The sequence below is a fragment of the Fulmarus glacialis genome, unplaced genomic scaffold, assembly GCF_000690835.1.
Source record: "Fulmarus glacialis isolate BGI_N327 unplaced genomic scaffold, ASM69083v1 scaffold25450, whole genome shotgun sequence".
Lineage (NCBI taxonomy): Eukaryota > Metazoa > Chordata > Aves > Procellariiformes > Procellariidae > Fulmarus > Fulmarus glacialis.
The window spans coordinates 18,121-30,398 of NW_009187499.1; the positions used below are offsets into that span (position 1 = coordinate 18,121).

General features: G+C 34.8%; 1 protein-coding gene across 1 annotated transcript; it reads right to left on the reverse strand.

The window, feature by feature from the left end:
* Positions 1-1,334: 1,334 nt before the first annotated feature.
* MRVI1 (murine retrovirus integration site 1 homolog) lies at positions 1,335-12,067 on the reverse strand (the record flags this gene model as incomplete). The annotated part of the gene is made up of 8 exons (XM_009575336.1): positions 1,335-1,575; positions 2,875-3,006; positions 3,922-4,041; positions 7,028-7,095; positions 8,252-8,359; positions 10,281-10,330; positions 10,975-11,116; positions 11,873-12,067. Coding segments are annotated over 8 exons (1,056 nt in total), but the record flags the coding sequence as incomplete, so codon positions are not given.
* Positions 12,068-12,278: the final 211 nt, after the last annotated feature.

Here is a 12,278-nt window from a genome sequence, read left to right on the forward strand (position 1 = left end):
TTTGGTCTCAGCCCTAGGTGGTGTGGTTTTTTACAGATAATGGCTTCACCATTTTGAAACTGCTTGTCTAAAAATTCCAGGCTTCCACATTCTCATGTAAGAACTCACAACTCCTAAATAGGCAGAACTGTTAAAAAATCTGGGCAAAAAATTAATTTATCATGACCTGATAGTTAAGCTTTGAAAGCATATCAGAACAGTTATATACTTGGCATCAGATCCTGAAAATGAACTACTAAAAACATGCAGTGACCTCTTCAAAGTCTCACTGCTTTCATGTCCTGATTCATCTAGGCACTGGTAGGGTTTTGGCTGTACGCAGAACTGTGTTCCTAGTGCAGATCTCAAAGGATATCTATTTCCAGTATTAGCAGTAGGGCAGAGTCCACTTAGTGTGATCACCTGTATACACAGATTTCAAGACTTTTTTTTTCTTTCTTTTTTTTTTTTTTTTTAAATAAAGAATTGAAGATTGCTTCCCACATCCAAGACTGCTGTATTTTGGGCTTGGGCAACACATCTAATCTTCCAGACAGCAACTACTTTTTGCTGTAACCAGTAGTGACGCTGACTGGCATACAGAAATTTGTTGCAAAGCATGTCCCTTTGATATATCGGAAGTTCCCAGATTTATTTGATGATATCAGCTGTGCCACCTAGACCTCATTTTAGGTTTTGTTGTGTATCCCATTTAAAGAAAAGTGGTGGTCCCATTCTTAAAGCATATCATAAAACAAATTTATGCATGTACTTAGTATTCCATTTAAATAATCATACAGATAATTCCTCTTATAAAATTACTTTATCAGCAAGGCAATTGGTCTGATAATATAATTCTAACCTTCCACAGAAGAGCTTCTATTTCTACCCAATAATCACAAACAAGGAAACGAATTAGATTCTTAAAAACCCAAAGCACTTAAATGCCATTAGTACTTCAACAATCACCAATAAATTCAGGAAATACAAAGTAAACACTAACTGCAAATGCAGGTTTTACAATTGTCTTCAAAATCATAGCAGAGGTGTCAATGTCCTGTGCAAATCATTCTTTTAAATGTCTCGCTGGTTGCTGATTACTGCTACAACCTTATAATGATTCAATATTACTTTATTTGTATCAGTCATTTACAACAAGAGGACAGACAGGATTCTTCATCAGATTTTGCCAAGGTATGTTCACAATGTATTCCCCAAACCTCATGGTGTGGAATAACTCACTTGTTTAACAGATCACACTTGACAACCATAAGGATGACTAAGCACTACCTGTAACAACTGTGTTCTAATATGCATACTTGCTCAGGTACCATAAATACATGCTTGTTCCTTTATTATTCAGTGCGTTGCTCATGTTGAAATCCTGAGTTCCACCAGGAATATTGATGGGCAGCAGAACAGCTGGCCTTCCCTTCAGGTCCCTCTGATTTTTCATCACAGGAGTCGTATGAATGGTAGATTCCCAACACCACAGCAAAAATTATTATTGCAGCCACTACGAGCCATACCACATTCCAGTGTTTACACAGTTTGGGGTACAGTATATGTAAATAATTAATGATGACTTCAAGTCTGCTGTAAAATTAAAAGAAAACTGTTATATATTAACCATATGCAAATTTATTATCTTAAGCTTTTCAATTTGAGAAGTTTCATAGATGTATGGTGCACCATCTTTCTTCCAAATACAAACACCCTGTCAAAGAAGAATCAGGCTGTTAAGTTCTTTTAAGAAGAGCTGCACACTCAGATATGCATGATATTTGCAAGACGGCTGAAGACCGTAAACTTGACTTCTATTTTTCCCAGCTGTCAACTGGCAAATGTTAGAGCTTGATATGATGTAAAATTCTGCACTGTTCATAACTTGCTCAACTAAACTAAATATTAGAACATGCTGTAAACATTTCTTCCTAAGAGTTTCATGACTAGCAAGATGGCTGCCCTTCTGAACATGGGTGAAAACTCAAATTAACCGATGTTTATAAGCATAATGGTTATGGAATGGAAATGAATTCTTCTGGATCAGGTAAAGCTTCCTACCTTAGCTTGCGATAGGACATATTACGTGCTTTGGCCAGCATTTAATTCCTCTCTAATGCAAATGTCTCTTTGCTGTTAAAATGCAGGAAATTGCAGGTATATTGAATTGAGTGGTAGAACCACAGAGGATACTCAATAATTAACTCTAAGAAAAGTTGAAAATTTCAGAAAAGTTTTCCAGTCGGCATTAAATGCTTTGGGTAAGACAATAAGCAGAGGATTCAAAAGTCCCCAGTATAGACAAAGAGCATTGGGTGTAGATGAATGCAATAAACATGTCACTCTGCTGAAAGGCAGGAACTCCAGCATAGTGCTGTTCTGCTGCATCTACACAGCTTCCAGAGAGAGCAGGCACCTACCTATCCAAGTCAGAGCAAGTCCAACATAGCTGAGGAGCTTGTCTTAATCTGCGTTCACCTTGTAGATGTACTGAAAGACTCACCTGTGAAGACCCTTTGGGAATGACATATGGCACAAATATGGGCATCAGATTCCTGAATTACAACTTTCATGAGACAATGCATGCCTACTGAGAGATACATTCTGGCATCTAAAGAACTTCTGTGGAATATTTTTTACCTCAAATCAAAATCAAACCCCACCAACATGAAGCATCTTGATGTCAACATACAATTTTAGTTGAAATATCAAGAAGTTTTGCATTTTGCAACTATGTTATCTTGGAATATGCCTTTCTGTGAAAATATTGTTATTTCAACTATGCTTCCCTAGACTGGAAGAAAACATGTCAAGACAATAGTATAAAATACTTGGTTGGGTACCAGAAAAAAGTGGCTCCTCTTCTATGGACATATTACACCACTGTCTCACCTGCTTTTCAGGTTTTTTATCTCATCTTCATTTTCACTTTCTTCATGTTCATCATGACTTTCTTTTGGTGTTTCTTCATCTTCTTCCTTCAGTTCTTGAAGTTCTTTGGTTTTCTTCAAGCCTTCCTGATAGCTTTAACACACAAAACATTTTTCTTAGTCTAGCACAGTGTATAAGCCTGTTCCTACGTAATGAAAAATTAGCTTTATGTTTTCTTACATGCAATAAAACACAAGTAGCAGTGTTGCAGTACTTGGACAAGAGTCAAAACTAGCTAAAGACAATGAGCATGGCACACAGACAGCCACCCTTCCTTAATAGAGGATTATATGAGCTCTGTTACCAAATCTATCATCTTGAAAAAGAGGTTATAGTCCTCAGCAGAGCACAACTTTTGTCTATTGTAAAGAAGTTGGTAAGTATTTCTCTCCTATTTTTCAATCATTTTGAACACCCTTTAGATACTTTATTTTCCTGGAGGATAAGCGCAAATCAATGCTAAAGATAGATGGCGTGTTGGATTCTGCAGGAGAGGATCAAAATTTTTGTCTCACTCTTCACATAGTACAAAGTTCTTTGCTTGACATTCAGAAACAGATCCAAACCTGTTAATTGCCCCAAAACATGCTGTGTAAAGCACTTTGTGACACAAACAACATGAGTATACTGCAAAAGTTGATACCTACTCTTTACTCATTTCCATGTACACTTTTCAGAATAAACACTTTATAAAGTTGTTTTGGATTATCCTATCATGAGGCTGAACACTATTGACATAAGAACATCCACTCAACTCAGAATCTCTGATATAACTGCTCTCCCACAGTTTGGCTAACATTAATAAAGGATGAAAGTGAACAGCTAAGATGCAAATACAGTGAGTGAAGCTCACTCACATTGTTTCCCACATTGCTTCAATTATAACCATCTTCTAGAGGCTCATATCAATTATATCACCCATTTTGCATTTAAAATTACATTATAAAAACATATGTCCTCATCTGGTAGCACATATTTACAGACTTAGTTCACATAAAATATTCCCACCCTTTGTTATATGCTTCCTCTTCTATCTTGGCTTTAGTTTTAGAATTGATTTCTTCCAACCCACTCTGTGTCAGCACAGAAGTAGAGATTTCACAATCAGGCTCCCCATTTGTCTTACCACTGCCAAGACAAAAGAAACAGACAAATAGAAAATAACACCACTGAACATGTATTTGAATAACACCATGTATTTGAAGTATACTACTGAACAAGAACAATCACACGCAATTTTGTGACTCCTGATTATCCTTCTTTAATGTACATTGGAGAAATAAAATGTCTTTCAAAAGAAAAAAAAAAAACCACTAAGCAAAATTTTAGTTTCAAAATGTTGTAATTTAAGAACAGTAATTAATATGTTTCTAAGGTATTAAAACTTGCATTTTGTTTCTTCTTGTTTAAAAAAGAAAAGAAAAAAGCATTTGTTTCCTGGCTTATCTATGGCACTTATTTGCTATTCTTTAAAATATTTCCCTCAACTTCCTAAAAATCATATTAGAAATTGTAGCCTGCTACATCAGACAGATAATAGAAATAATACCAAATATTAATTTAACAAAACATTTTTCTTATTTGCCTTTTAGGTACTCCTCTCTGCTGACTTTATACGCTGAACTGATGCACACGTTAAAAAAATACAAACACGTACATAACTTTTGCCACTAAAACTTTTCTTAAGTAAAAGCTTTGAGCATTTAGGTTAAAGATAAGCCATTATATGTTGCTCTCTTTCTGCAGTGCTCGCCTGTCCTTATTTATTTAAGTCTGGGACAAAGAGTTTAAGTGATTCAGCCATGACTTAGCAAATATATCAAAGTCAATGTTCAATAAGCTCAGCAGTGGATCCCATTTCAACTTCTAGAATAAAACCCTTTTTGTAGGCCTTATTTTTCTGGCACTAAAATCCATAGCAGAATAATTCACCCTGATTGACACCATCTGTGGGCAATGGATTTTCTCTCAATAAGTCATATTAATTGTAGATTATATTTTCACTTGGACTTTAAACACATCATGAATATAAGCTTGAAGTGCTTAAATATACAAAACTCTGCTGAACTGTGTAATTTTACACTATAGCAGTGCACATCCCATGCATACATACTTACGCTCAAACTTGAATTTCAAGTTCAACTTCTGTTACTTGATAACATGATTTGTTTTCTTAAGATCCAATAAGAAATATTGATAAGGTTTGGGGTTTTTTTCTTTTTTTTTTTTTTTTCTTTTTTTCTTTTTCAGAATTTCGGTACAGTTTCTAAAGATGGTCTAAATCTTGCAGAGTTCTGTTGAATTGTAACAACTAGTGCCATAGTTCACCATTTTTGTTTTCACAATTGTTGCATATTTTCATTCTTGGTAAAGCACAGAGATAAAACAAAGACGTAAGATAAATTTTGTCCTGCCTCAGCACTAATCTAAAATACGTGAAAATCAATATTCTGTACTGACGTGAGAGCTACATATTTTAAAGGTTTTAATTTGCATGTTTAAAGCATTCTAACAAGCTTTAATTTAAATTACTATTGCAGATATTTTACTGTGATATTGTAAACAGTCTAAACGACCAAAGAAGAAGAAGTAGTAGTAGTAACAACACAACAATAATCAACATGATGTTTTAGTAAGTTTTACTTCTGAAACATCAGCAAGCAACTTCCTTAGAATGCGCAACATTTCCTGAAAGAGGTAAGTATTTGGAAAGGTGCCTGAAAATTTTTTATTTTGACTTTCTAGGCTGATTATGCATATGAATAAAGTATATACACACCCGGGTTTGCAAATGTGACAGTACTTGTATCCATAATGGTAACTGTTTACAAAAACCTTGTAGAACAGCTTGAGTATGCCTTCTGTTCTTATCCCAGTCTCACATGTTTTCATATTGCCCATCTTTGTATTCTATTACTGCAGAAGCTTTACATTTCAAGAACTTGTATAAAATTAAATTACGTGTCTACAAGAATTTCAACTGGAAGAACTTAAAAGTTCTTTCCAGGAAGGTGTAGATGCACATGATTTCCAGCAGAGCAATTCTTTGCTTTCCTTGTCCGTATAACTATTATTTTGCTCCAAAAGTAGTACTATTTAAATCCATGGAATGACTTATGGAACTATTACGGAAAATGGATAACAACAGCACACATTAATCCAGCCAGGACATCTACACTAATGGTAAGTAATACAGAGTCAAAAGGGCAAATATTTTAATGAAGAATATTTTTTCCATTTATAGGTACTAGAAAAATATAGATATTGAGGTATTTACTTGTTACCAGCCTGAAAAAAAATCTCCACTTTCATATCTCTATTTTTTAATTTTTAAATGAAAACTTCTCTGCCTGTTATAACTAAAATCTCAGGTTGTTAAAACTAAAATCTCAAATATAATGCTTTAATTTAGCTGAATGTTTGCTTCATTTTATACTAAAAAAAGAATTACTACTCAATTTAATCATTGTTTTGACATCTGTAAAATTTTGATGATCGACTATTATGATAAATTATACTTTTGAATTTCGTATACTTATGTTTATTCATATAAATTTAAAAACCTACATGATGCTGGATATCATAGTATTTCAAAATATGATTCTTACCAGCTGGCCACATGTTGAAAAGGCAAGGGCAGAACACAAACATCTATTACTGGGATAGTCAAGTTAAGGAATATTCATAACCAGGGTTGCTCATGGCCAACTTTAGATACAGCATTGATTTGTTACAGGACATATATTAAAAAAACAAAGCCACATGCATCGTATGTAATACTCCTAGTTTTGTTAAGTTCTGAAGGCAGGCCTACTCAAATGTGTAAATGTATAATCTTCTGCTGCAGTTTTACTTGATGAGTTTCTAATGGTCGTAGCAGGCTCAATTTAGTTCTGAGATACTGCTTCTAAACTCTTTGAACATGAAAAGAACAATATGATGGTGACATAGTAAAATACAGTTACCAGATCGTGAATCAAACTAAAACAATATTGTGTCACTGATTTCAATACCTTATGCCTTGGATAACTTCTGTTAGGAAAGATAGAAATTGTATCATTTTCATTTCATACTAGGATTTAATAGGTAATGAGATGACCTAGAGAAAACTCACTTTTCTAGAAGTGCTGGCAGAACAGGAGTAGATGTTAGATTGCTCCTTCCATTATTAGGTGATTCAGACTGTAAGTGAAAAACAGCAATAAATGTTACCTCCATGAATTAATTTCAAATGAGTCTTCAGTAAAATGACAAAGTCAATGTGCTGCTTAGGTTTTCTTCCCACACCCATGAGCAAGGTATCTTTAATATGGAGCTTCCAAATTACTTCCACTAACCACAGTAAACAATGGACTTGCACACTAAGAAGAACTTTCTGCGACATTCCCTTCTACCCTGCTTATTTTTTCCAAAAGTCTTTCTTCTTCATATATTGATCACTTAAAAGTAAAATTACTCTATTGCTTCTCTCCATATTATCCTAGGAACATTAATTTGTTAGCTAAGTTTTCAATGGAAAATTTTAAACAAAAATAAATCATAATAAATCACGGTAAATAAGCACACTTATTTCCTGAAACAATTGACTCTGAGTACATAATAACTAAATTGCACAAACAGATTTTCTTAAAACTAAAATTGATTTACCTTCTCAGCAACACCCCTCATTTAAATAGCCCTACATTTTTAACAGAAAACTGCATAATTTTCAGGTTATGTGCCACCTTAGCTCATCTCTGAACAGTTGGTATAGCTTGCAGTTTTCCTCCAAAGCATTTATATAGATTTATTAGATAAGATTAGATTCTCATTTAATTTATTAAAATTTTATAAACAAAAAGTCAAGGCAAAGGCTGATAGCTCCACTAATTCTAATTCATCACGAAACGTCTAAATTTGTACCCCATATATTTCTGTACATTAATTACATGCTTTTCTGTTTAGTGGACTTTTTGGCAATGAAGAGAAGCAGTCCAATCATCTTCTATGGATTCAAGTTAAAACTTCTCTCGTACAGTGGATAACTATTTTTACTACTTCTTTCCAGTATGTTACTACAGATTAAAAGACAAATTGCCTCAACTAATGTCTAATGCCTCTGAATCACCAGCTAGCCCTATTCAGCTCTGTGCCCAAAGTGATCGTTTATGGGGGTAGATTCTGAAGGCATATGTCCCTTACATGACAGGAATTACCTTTGTCCATCCTCTTCACTAGGATGGAGTCAAAATAAATTAAAACAATGAAAAGGCTTACATTTTTTAGTAACTATGGTTTGGCCCTATGCATAAGTGGTTTAGACAAAAAGTAGTATCTTCAAAATGTGGGTTTTACTTACCAGGGATGGCATTGAAGGTATAGGTGAAGCTGTTGATGACTGACCAGGAATGTTTAGGGAGTTAAATTTAGGAACAACAGCAACACTGACTCTCCTCCGAGGCATATTCTGTGACAAACAACATTTTTTTTTCTATCATACAACAAGATAGGCTGAAGAATAATTCTACAAGTTAATAGGTGTGGCAAAGATGTAGGTTAATGTCCCTTGGGGGAAAGGAGAGTTGGGAGCAAAATTAAGGTAAACGGCTGTTAGGACTGTGGTTTTCCCCAAAACTACCTCTAGTACTGTCTGGTATGGCAAATGCTTAGTGTGAAATGAGGTGTTGTACAGGGATTCTACTCTTTTCCCTCCACACTGAAAGCCCAATAGCGTAAGTCAGTCATATAACAGATATGTTCTGAGCTGTTATTGTCAGTCCTTATTAGAGGTTATTATTTTTCATTAAACCAGATGTATATAATGGGAAAAGTGTCAGTGTCACAATGACTGGAAATAATGAAGTTGTTACACACGGAACTCTTCTCTTGCTATGTACCCATTATGATACGCTGTACCCACTATGATATATTAATTATTTCGAAACCTACAAATTGTAACTTACAGAAAGAATAACATCTGTTCCCTCCGCAAAAGAACAGAGCCTTCTCCCCCACCTTAGAGTTGTTAGATATCTATCTAGCATCATACAACATCGCTTACATTTCCCAAAGACCATGGAAATTCTTTGTATGATGAACACATGCTAGCTTTACACAATATATTCTAGCTTAAGTATAGATCATGTAAGTTTTTGCTGTCCTTAGGCAAGTAGGCAAATACATCTAGTGAAATCTACACTTCCCACTGAGTAAAAAATCCAAGCACATATAGCATCTAACAGCTTCATCTTAGTGCATACCCAAACACTTCTAGGATTCTGCTCTAGATAACTTTACAGGAAAGGAGTTAAACACAGATTTACTAAATATATAGAAGGAGTTACCTACTCCATGATCCTGGTTCTAGACAAAACCAACTATACCTACTCATTAATCTAATGTGCTCCTGAAAAACTATACTGGAGAGTCTGCAGCCATGTTAGGCAGTCCATTCTAATGTTTTGGGGTTTTTTTTCCCCCTCTTTATTATTTGGACTTGCACTTGTCCTTGTTAAATTTCATCTTTTTTTGGGACCTCTGTTTCAATTTATCTGGTTCTCATTCTGAAATCCAGTCTTGCCCTCGGCATGCTTTCTGCTATAATTCTTTCTATTCAGCACTCAAAGGTGGCAGGAATAAACTAAACCTAAAGAACTACAACCCAAGCAAATAAAAATATGAAAAGAAATAGTAGACTTAATATAATGCCTCTGTCCAGCAAATTTCATAATGGTCACACTGGGACTTTGCTCTCTCAAATCACTGGTTGCTTTAGGAAGTTTTGTAATAAACTTGATCTCCAACACTTGGAAGTTTTGCAGGAATGGAACACTGGCCATGTTAAAAGTTTTTAATTGGTCAAGCCAAAACAATCTGAGATAATCTCTCACTCGGAATGCTTTGTCAAACCAAACAGAATATTCTGATGCTAACTGAAAAATGAGCCTCATTTAAAAATAACTGTTTACATCTAAGGTACTCTGAACATGATATAATTCTTAAGATAATGAAAATGGTATGATCATTGAATCCCTAATCATACAGTAAGTTTTGATCCAATGTTCAGCTTCCTCACTGAGGAGCTAGGATAAAGCACAGGACATAAGCCATTCTCTGGAGCACAGGTGTGCAGCCTGGAATACAATTATTCTCAAATAAATAGGTCCCTTTATTATTTATAGCTTCACAGCAAGCATTATCATTATTGCACAGAGTCATTCTTAATCATGTATCCAGAATTACAAAGCATTTGCACTAAATTACATGAACAATATAGAGAATTTAGCAGCACTATGTTTTGAACACAGCCTATAAAATTGAATGTATGTAGACAAAGAAATTTCACTACATAAAATGTTCATTTTGTTTTCTTTATATTGTAGAAATACCTTTCCAACAGTAAGAGACATGGATCTAGATGAACGAGGTACTCCATCTTCTGCATAAAAACAGTAGATAAAGAACAGTCTTAGACTAAATGATAAAAATATTAATAGAGCCCTTGCTTGTATTTCAAACTCAGATATAGTATATTTATATAAGGTCTGTAGTGACTGCATATTTATCTGTCATACAGTTGTGGTCTCAGTTACACCTGCAGAAGAAATTTGAAATAATTGCAAAAAATTCAACCATTACTATCTTTACTGAGATCAGGCAAAAGCCCACTAACTGCCTCCATATACAAGTTTTTGCAAAAGAAAATACTCATATTTCAGTTTCAGCAAACTAGGAAAGAAAAAAAAATTTTTTTAATAATGAAATTTTGCCATCATCTGTCATCTAAGGGATAGTTGCGTTAAAACTGTGCAAGCTATGCATATGAGCAAGAGGCCAATGAAAATGTCATTGGATCTCATTAGAATTTGGTAGGTGATAGTGATTTTAAATTACTGTAGTATAGCATTAAGTATGACTTATATGAAATATTTTAGCTGTTATATCTATAACTTTTTGAAATCTACTCCTGTAAATCAGAACTTCATGAACAGGTTTCACAATACTTCACTTTTTGTCATTAATAGCACCAGACACCTCTCTGCATACAGAGGCAAGACAAACTTAATTTTTTTTTTTTTTTACCAGATGCACCGTAGCTTCTGCTAGAATTCTGATTGGCAAGTTTCTTGAACTCCATTAGTTCAGCATGATCCTTTTCATAGGTTCTTTTCAGATTTTCCACATACTGCATCATTACTTCCGTTGCCTTTGACATACGCTTCTCCTAAGGAAGAAAAGAGGGGAATACTCAGGTAACCTCTACACTTCTCAAACAAATCATATGCTCTCTGTCAGGGCTAAATCTGGAATAGTTGTTCTTAAAGAAATATTGGTACCTCCATGACTGAAAATTCTGAAGCTAATTAGAACACAAATGCACATGCATTCACATATATCCAAAGAATATCATAATTTATTTTGTCATATATTTATACAGTCTGCCTGCATGCCTATATTATTAGTTATGTGGTATATGTACATTTGTTTTTAAACCCTTGAAGGCCTCAGTCACTGGCATCAGTCTAGTTACTTTAGTGGGCAGAGGCAACAGTGTTGAATTTAGGAGGGTATTGCTGGGTTCTAATTTATACTTGCTCTGTTCTTATATTCTTTATAGTTGTCTGACTAAGCTATTGCCAAAGGCAGGTTACTGAACTAGATGAGCTTTTTGACCCAGAAAAGTTTTCTTATTCATGCTGCACTGATTTTAAATAAATTTCTTGTGATGCAGCTACAGTTCTGAATAATATATATGCTCCTATTGTAGAGATGTTGAATAGCTTCATGGGTAATCTTCTTCTGTTTGGATTCTATTTCCAGACCAAAATAGCATCTTATCTGACACTACAATAAACATCTTTAATCTGTCAAAATGGCAAATAAAATTCAAAGGGCTAATATAACCTCCAGCTATGGCTGAAAAAGAGAAAGAGTGAACATGTGCAGCCTGGATACATGTTAGACACCAGGATGTTCTTACCTGGCGAATGGCTCCAACCATCTCAGCACGACTAGATAGTCTAGCAGCTAAACGCCGCAGAACAGCAATATCCTCCAATAGCTTCTGGTAAGCTTCTCTGTGTTCATAGTGATGCCATAAGTGAGCTGAAGACTGAAGTGAAAATACATAAGCTTTATTGTCATGTCTTGTCACTTTTAGTTCAGATGATGTAGCCTGACCCACAGAAGTGGGGTAGACATGTCTAGGCAGAACTACACATGGACAAGTTAGCCCCAGAGGAGTGCCATCACTACCACCAGAGATAACCTAGTGAGTGCTGCTGCTCTGTTTCAGAATGGTGCTTCACTGCATACTGCAGGCACACATTTTGAGGAGTTAAAAAGGGCTAAGCACATTTGCAATACTTTTCCTTTTGAAATTGATG